Consider the following 14,898-nt stretch of genomic DNA (forward strand, 5'->3'; position numbering starts at 1 on the left):
GCCATGGTCCTAATTTTTAAATGGCTAGACAACAAGAAGATTGATCTGATGAACCTCATGTGCAGCTGGCTGAAGCAATGACAAACAAGATAGGACTCAATTTAGCTATACACCCTCTCTAATAAGCAGTATTCATGAAAAAGTAAATGAAGCCCTTTCTATCCTCTATCATAGAAGAATCATTGCACACACTTGAGTTTGTGCAAGCACTGCTTTTCACACTGTATTACATGCAGGGAACATATCCTCTTCTGTTTCCTTAAATTTATGTTAAAGCTACCTATCCTTGGAGTTTACAAAACTGTTTTTTTAAACTATCAATGAAATTTTTTTTTTTTTTTTTTTTTTTTTTTGCTTTTTAAAATTGTCACTTACAGTGTTTTTACTGATGAGATCCTGAAGGGCTGCAGAGTTTAAGGGCACTTGACCTTGTTCTTTCAGAGAACTTTCCACACTTCCCATCCAGTCCAGCATTTCATCTAAGCCATCCTGCACACTCAGGGAACGGGTCAGGGTTATCTGGAGTTTTTCATTGCGTTCACTAACAGACTTGGACAGATCATCATATCTCCCAACAATGTCATCTAGTTCAAACAGAGCAGGAAATGTTAACCACAAAGCTCTCTTTGCCCTATTCCTTTTCAAAACAACACCAAGGTGAATCATAAAATTTCCATACAAAAGCTGGAAAAGGAAAAAGTTTAAATGATAAATTCATAGTGCTTAATCAGATCACTAAAATCTTTAAAAAATGAAGAAAGAAAAGAATCTAGTAGAAAATAAAAAGTTAAAAACAATTTTTAAAGTTTTATTTGTATACTCTACTTTAGGAAAGAGATTTTTGGATGTATTAACATAAGAATTGTCCAAAAGAGATGAATGATCTGAACAGCAAATCTCTGAAATAAATACTAGGTCTCAATCTGGCATTTCAAATTGGTAATACCTGTTAATATAACTATTTAGATAAAAAATGAGAGTCATAAAACTATTCTTAAGAGATGTATGTACTCATCAAGAATTAACCTTTACATCTAAAATTTATCACTCTCTCACTCACTCTGTCACACATACATATGTGCTAAGCTCCTGTCATTCTTCATAACCTGAAAAAGCATTAAAACTGGCAGATGCAAATGAATTAAGAAACAGGACAACAATGAAAATTCAATTAAAGGTGAGTTAGGCTTCTAAAGTATACACAAAGGGATTTTACTTAAAAGTTTAATAGCAAACAAAATGAGGAAATCACAAACTCAATGAGCTAATCTTTACTTTTAATTCTACAGTTGCTGAAAGATTTAAGAAAAAGAAAAACCCTTCCAGCTTAGTTTTCACTTGAATGTAAAGCTCTTCTCTTTAGCATTTCATTGTAAGCCATTGAGAAGTTCAAAGAATAGTGCTGTTTGATGTATTCACTTTTCTCTCTCTGGAAAAACAATCTTGTTTTAATTGTGAATTTAATTTATCACTTATTGTCCAAGAATTCAAAAAGTATCTTAATTATTTCTGAATGCTTTCACCTAATAACACCATAGATGCTTCAGTAGAAAAAAGCCATGACCTGAAACTCTATAAATGAAATATGTTACATTTGTGTTTGGTCCATGGAACACAATCCAAATAACAAAACATTATTTTGGGTTGTTTTAAAGATGTCAGAAAACAGCTTGACAAATTTTCACTGAATTGAGAGGTTAAGGTTAAGGGCTTGGGGATGTAGCTCAGTGGGTACAGTGCTTTCCTAAAATGCTCAAGGCCCAATCCTCAGTAACACACACACACACACACACACACACACACACACACACACACAAAAGACAGAGAGAGAGAGAGAGAGAGAGAGAGAGATGTTAACGTTCTGCAAGAGACAGTCATGCTCCAACTACCAAAACTCAGTGTTGGATCTGATGCTTCCTTTCGGTGGGGGTAAGAATGCTGAGCAGGGAGGGAAGAGGCATATCATAGGCACCAAGAGGCAAAACAAGCAGCATGAGACCTAACTCAAAGCCATGAGCAAAGTTACTCTAAACTGCAGGTTGAGGTTTGCAGGTGAGCTGCTCCTCACCTGGGCAACACCTGGACAACACCTGTACATCAACAGCATGAGTGACATCAGCGACTGTTTAGCCATGATATGCAATTTCCCACACCATCAGGCATTTCTATATAATTAACACATTTTAGTGTTATTGTTTGCTATGGACTGATTATTTATGTCCTCCTCAAATGCACATGTTGAATGAAGCCTAAGCCCCAAAGTGATAGAATTTGGAGGCAGAATCTTTGGAAGGTGTGATATTGTGATATATTTAAAAATATACATTTGATCTCTGACCATGGCTTCCTGACTTTGAGCTCTTAAAAATGTCCTGAGTAATAAGAAACACGAGAAAAATCTTTTGTTCTGATATTTGTTGATCCCACTTCCTGACACAGAGCTCCTAAGACTTTTATAATTTCCTGAGTGACAGGAGTGTCTTGACAGGGCTCCTAAATCTCTTGAAATTTCCTGGGTAAGAGAAGCATCTTTTGTTCTAATGAGGTGACTCCTAATGGGATGCTCCTTGATGGCTTCAGGATGGGGCTGGTTCTCAGGGGGACAGATCTTGTGACTGAGAGTAAACTTGCATCCTCCACCCTTTGACCTCCAGGGAGGCAGATGGGCTGAAGTCTGAGTTGACATCCATGTCCAAGGATCTAATCAGTCATACCTATGTTAATAAAGCCTTCTTTAAAACATAAAAGGACTGGTTTCTGGGAGCTTCAGGATAGCTAAACACATGGAAGTTCTGGAGAGTGACCTGCCCAGAGGAGCGAGGGAGTACTATGCCCCTTCTCCCCTACCTCACTCTGTGCATCTCTTCCATTGGCTGTTCAATATCCTCTGTAATACCCTTATAATAAATGGGTGAATATAAATAAACTATTTCCCCAAATTATGTGAATTGCTCTAGCAAATTAATTGAATCTGAGGTAATCATGGGAACCTCAATTTATAGCTGGTTGGTCAGAAGTACAGGTCTCAAAGTGGGAACTGTGATTGGCATGTGAAGGGGGAAGGAGGCAGTCTTATGGGACTATAGGATCTGATGCCTTGCCAGGTAGACAGTGTCAGGTTTATAGAAAGCTCAGCTGATTTCCACTGAAACACTGCTCGGTGTGTGGGAAAAACCCTTTTTGTATCAAAAATAGTCTGTGTTGGGCTGGGGATGTGGCTCAAGTGGTAACACGCTCGCCTGGCATGCGCGGGGTGCTGGGTTCGATCCTCAGCAGCACATAAAAATAAAATAAAGATGTTGTGTCCACTGAAAACTAAAAAAATAAATAAATATTAAGAAATTCTCTCTCTCTGTTAAAAAAAAAAAAAGAAATAGTCTGTGTTGTGTTTAGTGCTGTGTGAGAAAAACACTTAGGTTTTCCTGTCACTTGGAGGAGGTAATTGGTCATGAGAGTGGAGCCCTCTTGAGTAGGACCGTTGTCCTTATAAGAAGGACATGAGAGAGATGATCCCTCTCCACCATTCTCTACCATGCAAGGAAGGATCCATCAAGAAAGTGGCCATCTATAAATCAGGAATAATGCCCTTGCCAGGACCATGACTTACTGGCACCCTGATCTTGCACTTCCAGACTCCAAAACTATATTTGTTGTTTAAGCCATCCACTCTATGCCTTCTTATAACAGCAGCCTGAACGAAGACACTATTTGTTCTGCATTTCTTAGTGAAAAATATTGTCACGGAACTAAATTCTTTATTTTAGTGGCCAAAACATATTTTAGAAAAAGCTACAAAACAAAATCTACTATCTACTTATTTTTTTTTAAGTTGCTGGTCTTCTTAGAAGTCAGAAAGATCTTTGAGAAATTCCTCTGTATCCTAAATACAGTTTCACACATTATGAAATAATGCCAGAGAGAAACTTCAAAGTCTTAATGTAACATGAAATTTAAACAACTAAAAATGAAACTATGTACCCTTAACAATGGTGGTTGCAAGGGTGGGGGAGGGACTAAAATGGCTCTTCAAATAACAGAAATACAATTAAGATAGTCTTTCTCTTTCAAGTCCCAATAGCAGTGGTCTCTGTGTGGATGTACAAGATGGGGACAGAGGAACAAAATGTTAAAATTGCCATTTATACTTTCACCTTATATCTTAAAATTCTGTTTTGGTTTTATAATTATAATACGTGTGAAAATACAGTAATATGTGCATATAATTTATAAGTATATGTGTTTATAGAGGGGGCAGGTTGAAATTATTTATTGTTACAGGCATCTGATCAAAAAGTTTGGATGTCAATAAGAATGAAAAAAGTATCAGTGGGGGATAGGAAAGGGAGCAGAGTACAACAATTACCAATAGGGCATTATGTAAAATTGTGGATGTGTAACCGATGTGACTCTGCAATCTGCATTTGGGGTAAAATTGGGAGTTCATAACCCACTTCAGTCTAATGTATGAAGTATGATATGTCAAGTGCTTTGTAACGTTGTGAACAACCAATTAAAAAAAAAAAAGAATGAAAAAAGTATCCCCCTTCTACAGAGTGGCTTTTGAAGCATAGAGTTCTATTCTTCTATTCACATAAAATTTCCACTCAGATTTTACTTCATGCTTTATCTTGGTGAAATATATGTCCAATCACCTGCTGTGAACATTATTTTTTTAAATTTCACACATGCACATATAGAAATATATGATTCCCATATCCTGCATAACCATTTCACAGAGAAGGACCACAAGTAATACAATATATACATTTTCTCTATGTTTTTTAGAATATCTGCCTTTATAATTTACCTATGAGAAAGGAAACAAGAAAATGAATTTCTTACCCAGAGTTTTCTGGATCTCATTTTTGGCTGGAAGTGAAGATCCCCCAGAATCTAGAAGTACTTCAGCTGTTTTTTTCAGTTTCTCTATAGCAACCTGCTGACTTGATATCTGTCCTTGCAGAGCCTATAGGGTTAAACACTTTCCAATTATACTCAAGAAGACTAAATAACAGTTTTCCAATATGGAAAAAATGATTTACAATATAATAAAGTTAAACCAGACAGAGTAAACTTTCCATCATATAAACTTTCATCATTATAAACTTATTCTGGAGTTCTTAGAATAAGGCCATTATAAAGCTGCATTAGCCAGAAAAGCATCAGCCAGCCTGAATAACAAAAAAATAAGTCCTGAAATAAACTATCAGCCTATGTTCCTAATAATGTTCCGGTTCCTAACCTTAGAACCCTCTTAACTGTAGCCCGGGTTCTCCCTTAATCCTCATTTCTAGGCTTTGACAACAACTCTATTACCAAAGACATCCAGGACCATCTCTGACTCCAGGTAGGAGAAGTTAAGGACTTCCACACCAGTAGGTCCTGACTCAATACCAAGTTATATTTATGTTTGTTGATACAATAAATGTTAGCAAACATCTATCAAGAAGCCTTGCTATATTCTATGAACACAAAAATAAAATAGATACAAATCTTACAGGAATTGTAGTCTAAGGCAGGAAATGACAAGCACCAAATATGAGTAGGGAAAAAATGCTACTGGAAGTTGAGGGACAGAGCAACTAGAGAGGGAAACAGGGCCATTGCCATGGTGGTGCCATTGCAATGGGGCCTGTGGAGAGTGTGCATGTGGGGAGGGAGAGCACCTCCCCCAGAACAATCAAAAGGCACAAGGGTGGGGGCATAAAAGAAATCAGGCTGGAAAGGCCTCAAAAGCCAGGCCAAGGGCTTGCTGTTGTATCTGACAGCAATGCAGACTTATTCAGGGCTTTTGATTCAGGGCTGTCCTATAGGAAGGCTAAATTTGTAGCAATTCATGGGAAAAATCCAGTGACGGGGGAAAAAGCAAGCAGAGACCAGTCAGGTGAGGACCACTGAGGACTGAGCACCACTGCACTATCTGGTCTGTCGGGGCTGACAAAGTACAATTTGAGTCGGGAATGTCTGAGGACGCAGGACCAATACAGTAGTGGCTAACTACAGTGATTTTTCAAATGAAATAAAATAAAATTTTAAATTCAATTTCTCAATGGCAGAGCAAAATAGCCCCCAGTGACTAGTGGTTGCCATGGTAGGCAGAGCAGCTGACAGAACACCTATCATCACAAAAAGCCCCATTGACAGGCACCACTCAGAGGGCAGGAATAAAGCACAGAGGAGCCAAGAGGAGAGAAGTAGCCTGAGTTTTTAAGTCCAGGTAACACAATTGTGTTCACAAATTTATAAGCCTATTTGGGAGTTCATGACTTCAAAGAGCTTTCTGGACTTTATACATAAAGAAAAAGCAAAGCTGGCAATGGAGGAGACCCTGAACACAAATGGCACTAGATATAAAGCAGAAATCAAGACACATGAGGAGACCACTAACGGAAAAAGTTCAGAAACACCAGAGAAGGAGATTAAGCAGCACCATGATGGATACTTCTGTTTATATGACAGGGAGGGGAGACTGCACAAATGTGATCAAATAGGTAGAAATGGGCCCAGTGTGATTCTGACCCCAAGGAGAGAGAAAAATGGGAAAGTGTCAACTGGTTCAGAAAGATCATGTAAGGCAAATGATAACAAACCCTTGAATTTGCGCACAGAGGTACCTGCAGATCTGAGTGAGCAAATGCAATTCAACTGTGAGAGTGAGGAAAAATGGTGGGAGCAGAAAGTCTCCCAGAAGCTAGTTCTAGATTCCTAACACTCCTGACAGACCTCTGCCCAAGTGGGATGGCAGGACCCACGCTTGGCTTATCTTCATTCACCAAGATACTTGAGCTCTACTCTGCCCAGCATTCAGATCTCAAAGTCCCATTGTCTAAATGGAGATTAACTCATCTCTGGTCATGGGCCCAGGTTTCCAACTGCTTCTTGAATATTTCCATCTGGGTGTAAACAGCGACCTTAACACTCATTAAAAAAAAAAAAATCAAAATCTGAACTCATCATCTCACTCCCCACACCTGTACTTCCTCCTAAGTTAAATCTGATTACCTGAGAACTAAACCCGGAACTACTTCTAGACTCCATCCTCTCTTAAACCTTTTCCATGTGCAGATCAACCATCAAGTCCAGACAGTTTACATGCTTTACACTTTTTCAAAGTCAGACCCCTGCTCTGCAGTCTTCGGATCACTGCAGGGTATTCCCTCACGTGAATCACTGAAGAATGACTCCCAACTGTACAGCTGTCTCCAACAACTCCCCTGAGAGAGACCCTTATGTGTTTTATCCAAAGTAGGTTATCTGACCAAATTGCTGTTCCAGGAACTTCCCTTTGTAAGGCTAAGATTTGAGCATGCTATAAAGGGCTCAAAGTAATTTATTCCCCCATTCTATCTGCAATCTCCTCTTTCTCCATTTCCTGTTCCAGAAATGCCCAACAACACAGCTATTTCTTAGCTATTTGCTCATGCTGGACCCAATGCCTTCACATCTCTACACACTGGCCTCTTATGTAACCTGCACACCCCGCCTCCTCACCTAGTTGTGTAAGTACTCTCCTGGGAAGTCCCATAAACATACTGTGAATGTTATTGCCTTGATCTGTCTCTTCTATCAAACTGCCATCTATCTGAGAACTAGGAATTCATCCTAATCAGCTTTTTATTATCCATGCATAGCCCAGCATTTACCATATAGCAGGCCTTGATAAAAGTTTCTGGAATAAGTGAGTGAACAAATAAGTAAATAAATGAAAATATCAAGTGTAAGACCTAAAAGGCCTTCTGATATGTCAGCATTTTTTTTCATTATTTAAAATAAGTGCTTAAACCTAATGACAGAAACTTGAACTCATCTTTATAACACAAGAAACTCGAATACACACAGGCAGCCCACATAGAGGTAGAAAGGCCCTCCCAACCCTGGCCAATAAGGAATCTGTGGTCAGAGTAACAGATCTGACCTGCTTCCAGAGGAAAGAGTCTACATCAGAGTAGATGTATTTGGGAAATTCTCCCAGAGACATAGTAACAAAAAGTGGAGGAAATTCCTGGAGACATGAACTTTACCTATAATCAGACTGAAATCTGGGCCATAGGGACAGCTTATTTATATCACATGTTTATTTAAAAGATGAAATAAAGTTAAGGACATTGGTTGTTGTTGTTGTTGTTGTTGTTGTTGTTATATTTGAGTTCCCCAAGGACAGAGACAGGGTTTTAATAAATCTTAACAATGTCTTTACAAAACTTAACAATGGACCCAGAATGCAAACATTTACTGAAAAGAGTAAATATGTGTAAAAGTTACGTATAACTTTTATATGGTTCTATAAAAACATCCAGTGCCAACCAGGCTTGCACTATTATCTTTTTTAAAAAAAACATCAGAAATTTATTAGATGCTCAAAACATTACATTGATCCTGACATACCATATATCATACATTTGTTTCAAATGGGGTATGAATTCTTATTATTCCCACGTGTACAGATTGCAGGATCACATTGGTTATACCACCACGTTTATACTTACTTCCATACTAGTGTCTGTTGTGTTCTGCTGCCCTTCCTATCCCCCCTCCCCTCCCCTCTCCTCTCCTCCCCTACCTTCCCCTCCCTCTACCCCATCTACCATAACTCATTTCTCTTTCTCTCTCTCTTATTTTTTTTCTCCCCTTCTCCTCACATCCTCTTATATGTATTTTTGTATAACAATGCGGGTCTCCTTCCATCTTCCGTGCAATTCCCCTTCTCTCTTCCATTCCCTCCCACCTCTCATCCCTGTTTGATGGTAATCTTCTTGTCATGCTCTTCCTCCCTGCTCTGTTTTGAGTCACCCCCCTTATATCAAAGAAGACATTCGGCATTTGTTTTTTAGGGATTGGTTGACTTCACTTAGCATAATTTGCTCTAATGCCATCCATTTCCCTGCAAATGCCATGATTTTGTTATTTTTTAGTGCTGAGTAATATTCCATTGTGTATATATGCCACATTTTTTTATCCATTCATCTATTGAAGGGCATCTAGGTTGGTTCCACAGTCTAGCTATTGTGAATTGTGCTGCTATGAACATTGATGAAGCTGTATCCCTGTAGTATGCTCTTTTTAGGTCTTTTGGGAATAGTCCTAGAAGGGGAATAGCTGGGTCGAATGGTGATACCATTCCCAGCTTTCCGAGGAATCTGTATATCTTAAAATGGATATTATCTTAATATGAAGGAATGGATTATAAAAGAATGTCCCTTCTTCACTTCTCCTCAAAATGTCCCATGCCTTTGCTCTCCGTAATTAAATAAAAAAGAGTTAACATGTATGAGGTTGTAATGTAATGAGAATCATGTTTAACACAACTACTTTGTAACAAAACTGAAAATTAAATTATTTAAATAGATGTCTTATTTTGAATAGATTCCAATGGAATTAGCATCCATGACACAGAATACTACAAGATTATGACCTTGGTCTTCTTGCCTGCACCAGAAAAGGATGGAGCCTATGAAGCTGAGGGTCCTTTTCCGGGTCATAAAACTTTCCTGGCTTACCACCACCGGGCTCAGTGCAAGCCTCAAAGGGCTACATCATTGGTCAACATGATCTGGCCCTGTGGCCAATTCCAAACCTAGGCTTCCAGGCTGGTCTCAGAATCCTGCCTTCTCTGCCTCTGAAGGGACTAAAATCTTGTTTTATCCAGTGATTTCTCTGGAGGGGATCTTGAGGAGTGTCCTTGTAGCCTAGTGGTATCTGACTACTGACAACACAGCTAATAGTTTTTTTGTTTTGTTTTGTTTTTTTAAACAAGGCCAATAACAACATGCTATTGGATGGAAATATTTCAAATGAACTAATGAGGCCCGCCAAAATTACATTTGTTACACAGCAAAATATAAGAAGCAGCAGTAAGGGCAGGAAAGATTGATTTTTATACAGGTGCAGTTGTACACACCTATAATCCCAGCTACTCAGAAGGCTGAGGCAGGAGGATTCCAAGTTTGATGTCAGCGGGGCAACTTAGTGAGACTGTGTCTCAAAACAGAAAATATTTTTTCTAAAAAGCTAAGGATATAGCTCAGTGACAGAGCACCCAACTTGAATTCAATCCCTAGTACTGGGGAAAAAAAATCTGTAGTAGTCTTTAGTGTTTATCTTATTATTGAAAGAAATAATCATTAAATATTAATAGATACAAAAGAAACAGACTACCTAATCCTCATAAAAATCCTTACTATATATGGAGATCATCTGTGAGAAAAACAAAACATATGCCGGGAACAGCTTCAACTGCAAATTTAATTTTTAAAGTTATGCTGTGACTTAATTAAAATTCATTCTCCTTTGAGATAACTCTCTCCTCTTTGTATTTTTTTGACTGCCTTTGGACTTGAGGAGCTTTTTTCAACACTAACCAAATAACTTTTTTTCTGTTCTAAAATTAATCTCTGTATCAGTTTAATTAAAAAGCTTAGCTATCCTTTGGGTCTTTCTTTTTTTTTTATTTTGCTCTAGTTACATAAAAATTAATTTTATATAGGCCGTAATCCATTTCCTAACACAGATCTAACTTTAAAAAATTGTATTTTTACACTAGAAACACCTAACTTAAAAGATATTTCCATTATACTAAAATGCCTAACTTTCTAATTACACGTAATATCATCAATCTTAGTTAAACTATTGGCATTTCTCATCAAAACAATAGCCTTAAGTGCCACAGGATCTCCTCTGCCATTGGCATTTATGCTGTCCTTGAACACATAATCAGTGGGAACTGAAAACTTAATTAAGAACCAAACAAAAATCAGGACTGAAAATGCACACTGAAGGAAGGCAGCAACCACAGGGGGGCTGCATTAATCTGGGGACACCTACCTGGCCCAGGATACAGCCTGGTGTGCAGGTCAGATGGGGTGAACGCTCCAGCCCAGGAAAGCAGCAGTGCCCTCGGCCCTCTACCCACTCCCTGCTCCCAGCCTTCACTTCCACCCACTCCACTGCTTGGCTTTGACCTGCCACATTTACCTTAGCTAAGCAATCACCAGTCTCAGGCAATACTTGACTTTAAGCTCAACTAATAGGGGACCTTTTTTTCTTGTTAATGGCACAATGGTGGTTCATGACACTGTAACGAACATGCGATTATATTCTAAAAGGCAGTGTACTGAAAATTTTTTGTTTACTTTCTAGCTAGGGTAGCAATTAGTTGCTGCTACCCCCAGCTAAAAGAAATCATTGAATAGTTTATGAATTAGAACTTTCTAATTCAAAATTATTGATTGTTTCTAATAAGAATAAAATAGTTTAAAAACATTCTCTCTCCTTACATTAGAATTTTAAAATATGCTTTAAATTTAAGAAATAGAGATTTTCTCTAACACTGGGTCTGAATGATTATACAATTATGATATGAAGCTTGCATTTCTGAAAAGGCAGGGAGACAGTTTGCCTTGCTTTCATGGTGCTGGGGGTCAAATTAAGGAACTTGCACATGCTACCTAACTGTGCTACAATAAGCAATCCCCCCAACCCACAGGCAGATATTTTGAGAACTGTGCTGAGTAAAAATTGAAGTCTATATTTCTAGGAATCACAAGGATACTCAACAAAAACCCCAGTCCTGGCCCTTGAGAACTCTGTATTATAGTGAGATCCCTTACTCCCTTCTACCTTCCCATTTTTGAACAAATATTTATTGAGCACCTACTTTAGTCCAGGTAACAGCCCAAGCACTAGGAACATAGCAATATACAAAACTAAAACACCTATCCTCACAGAACTTAATTCTAATAGAGGAAGAAACAAAGGAACAAGATACATAAAGAGGCCTGGACAATTCTGGGTTTTACTTGAAGAGACTGGATAGTGCAGATACCCATAAGGGCAATGTCAAACCAGCTGAGTAACTCTGGGCAAGGGAGGAGACTGGAGAATCAAAGTCATAGCTCCCTCTGGAGGGAGAAGCATACTTTTCCCATCCTTCATTCCTCTACTCAAGGTAAAACAATCACAAAAGCATGAGAAACTATTTGATGGTCTTTCTTGCTTTTCTCTTTCCTTCTCCTTTTTTTCTTTCTTACCTTGGTCTCTTCTAACTGCCTCTGCAGATTTTTGGGGTCCACAGCAATAGGTTCAAGTAAATGTTTGCTCGCTATGGCCTCACAGGCCTCAAGCCCAGAAAGAAGTCCACATGAAGCATCTTCGTAGTGTTGATATTTGTCCACCAGATCTTTAAGATTATTTCCAAGAACATTGCACTAAAAAAAAAAAAAACAAGAGGCAGAATGCAAGGGAGATCAAAACCTACTATCTTCTCCCGTGTCAAATAACTCTAGGACCTATGAACTATGTAACTTGGGAAACAAAGGAATTCAACCAAAGTTGTAAAGCTTAGGTCCCCCCCACTTTACACGAAGAAGTCAAAAAGCAACTCTACAAACAAGGAAATAGTAGATTTGTATGAATTCAAACGAAGGATAAAGATATCAATCATCAGAGCAGATCTGCCAGGGCACATTCCCTGGGTATTATACACCATGTGTTTAAATTTGCATTTGATGAAAAGATTTACAAATGCTTAATAAATCATTTCCAAATATCGTATAAGATTGAGTGACACAAATAGAAGAGTGTAGAGTAAGAGTCAGTGATACTTTTAAAAGCACTTATGCCCCTTTGCCAGTCTATACACTGACACTGAAAACGGAAATAGTGCTTGGGTGGTGGTGGTTGTTTCTAAACAAAACTACTTAACTTGTCCACAGATGTTAAAAAAAAAAGTGGGGGGAGGCAACAAAACATCGTGTAAGTAATTAAGTATGCAAATAATGTACTCATCAAATATATCTGTGGGGCAGTCTTACATTTGATAAGAAAGCAGTTCCGAAGCTTGAGGCCAACAGCCCCTTTTAGTTTAGTTACACGTGATCCCCATCTGGTGGTCATATTATATATTACAGTGGTGATCCATGGCTTCCTATAAATCCCTGTCAAAACTAAGTAACTTTAGGGCACAGGTTGTGGCTCAGTGGTGGAGGGCTTGTCTCACATGTGTAGGGCACTGGGTTCAATCCTCAACACCACATACATAAAATAAATAAAATAAAGGTATTATGTCCATGTACAATTAAAAATTTTTAAAAAAACCCTAAGTAACTTTAAACTCCTAAACTTTAAACACCTCTGTCAGAAGTAAAGCAAATAAATAAAACTTAAACTATGATTTCCCCTGAATCATTTTTTTAGGCTTCCTGCTTCTAAATTCAAAATAAAAGTTACAAGGACAGCATGAAAACTATAACCATAGATTGATCTTTCCCCTAAAAAAAAAAAAATAATTAAAAAAATTACCTTAGAGTAGAGAGACCTGAAGCGATCAGTAGCATGATCCAGTTTGCTCTGGACTTCTTTGTAGGTTGCAGAAGTGTCAATGTTATCCTTGCTGACCTTGCCTCCCTCTTTCTTGCTGCAAGATTTGGCAGCTTCCAACACCCTGTTTCCAGAAATTGTGATGTACCTCAGGTCACCTTTGTGAGAAATGACATCTTCTGAGAAACTCTTCTGCCTCTTCAACTTGGCCATTAAGCCACTGAAGTCATCTGCACCTGCTTCCAGGTTTTCAAGCTCTTGCTCTGACTGCTGGAGCCAGTGCTCAAACTCACTATAATCAGTATCAAACTTCTCTAACTCTTCCTGCAGGGAGTGTGTTAACTTCATTTTCTTCTCAGACTCTGCCAGTGCAGTTTCATAATGTACCTTCAGTTCCTTCATGTTCTTTTGCAGTTTCTCTTTTTCCTCAGGAGAGAGATAGTGGCCCTGTTTTTCGAGCAGTGCTTGTGCAGACTGTGTGGCTATGATGACTGCTTGGTGCTGAGAGATGATCTTTTCGTGTTGAGCCTACGTGAAAACAAATTGACCATAATTTTAAAGCTGTCTGGAGCTCCCTGTGGCCTCAGGACTGACAGGTGTCCGTGACAAAGGGCTTCTTGCCCTGCTTCTCAAGCTGAACAATATTCTCCTTTGATGAATTTCAGAACAGCAAGAATTGTATTTTGATCTCCCTAATCTTATTTTTTAAGAAAATTTCTATACTTCTCTAATAAGTACTTACATACTAATCACAGAGGACAAATGTTTTTGAGAAGCTGGGGAAAAACATAACAAATTTCTATTCAAATTCTAAAGGAAGCAGGTATAATCTAATCACATTTTACTCATTGATCCCTGACAGCCACCCAAGAGGGACTGATAAAGTCTTTACCTTATTATTGAGTAAATGATTTTAAAAAAAAAAAATTAGGAAATGATCTCGATAAAACATTTAGTTAGGGAAAAAATAACTTGCAATTTTAAAATAATAAAAACATTTTTGTAATAATTATACATGAATGATACACACAGAAGCCAAATAGAAGTTAAAGAAGCAGATATAATAAAAGAAAATACTGGAGTGACTTAGCATCACTGGACTTCAGTTTCCAGGCTGTGGAAATGGAGACAATAACCTCTGTACAGCACAGATTTACTGTGAAGAGTATATGTGATCCATACCAAGACTACTTCCTGCAGACACTGATAGGCACTAGGTCCAGTCATTTCCATAACCAAAGGCAACACTGAGACAAGATCATTTATGTGACACTTTAAGAATGGTTCTTCAAAGGTTGCCTTTGATCCTGTAGTAGACATCCATCCTAGCTTTAATTACAACTGTTTGGAACTTTTTGAAGGGCTTTATTTTTTAATTGTTTTTTTAATAATCTCCTTTCAACAACAGCCTGCACTGTCTAGATGAGCTGAGCTCAGAAAGGGTACAAGTGAGCTCAAGACTGCTCAGCAAGCCAGTCTGTAAACATGGATTCAAACCTACCAGAGTGACTGAGGACAAAGCTAATTTTTAATCCAAACCCTCTCCCTTACAACATGTATAACTTGGGCAAGCTACTTGAGCTC

General features: G+C 38.3%; 1 protein-coding gene across 12 annotated transcripts in view; it reads right to left on the minus strand.

Annotated features, from left to right (window-relative positions):
- DST (dystonin) overlaps positions 1 to 14,898 on the minus strand; it is a 435,613-nt gene that overhangs the window by 104,605 nt on the left and 316,110 nt on the right. For all 12 annotated transcript variants that reach the window (XM_081294333.1, XM_081294339.1, XM_081294338.1 and 9 more), the window contains 4 exons: positions 13,297 to 13,842; positions 12,027 to 12,203; positions 4,843 to 4,966; positions 376 to 584 (listed from right to left, as the gene is read on the minus strand). In XM_081294333.1, the coding sequence (XP_081150459.1) occupies positions 376 to 584; positions 4,843 to 4,966; positions 12,027 to 12,203; positions 13,297 to 13,842 (1,056 nt within the window). The remainder of the gene's footprint in view (positions 1 to 375; positions 585 to 4,842; positions 4,967 to 12,026; positions 12,204 to 13,296; positions 13,843 to 14,898) is intronic.

Source organism: Spermophilus citellus (assembly GCF_964194105.1).
Source record: "Spermophilus citellus genome assembly, chromosome: 5".
Taxonomy (NCBI): domain Eukaryota; kingdom Metazoa; phylum Chordata; class Mammalia; order Rodentia; family Sciuridae; genus Spermophilus; species Spermophilus citellus.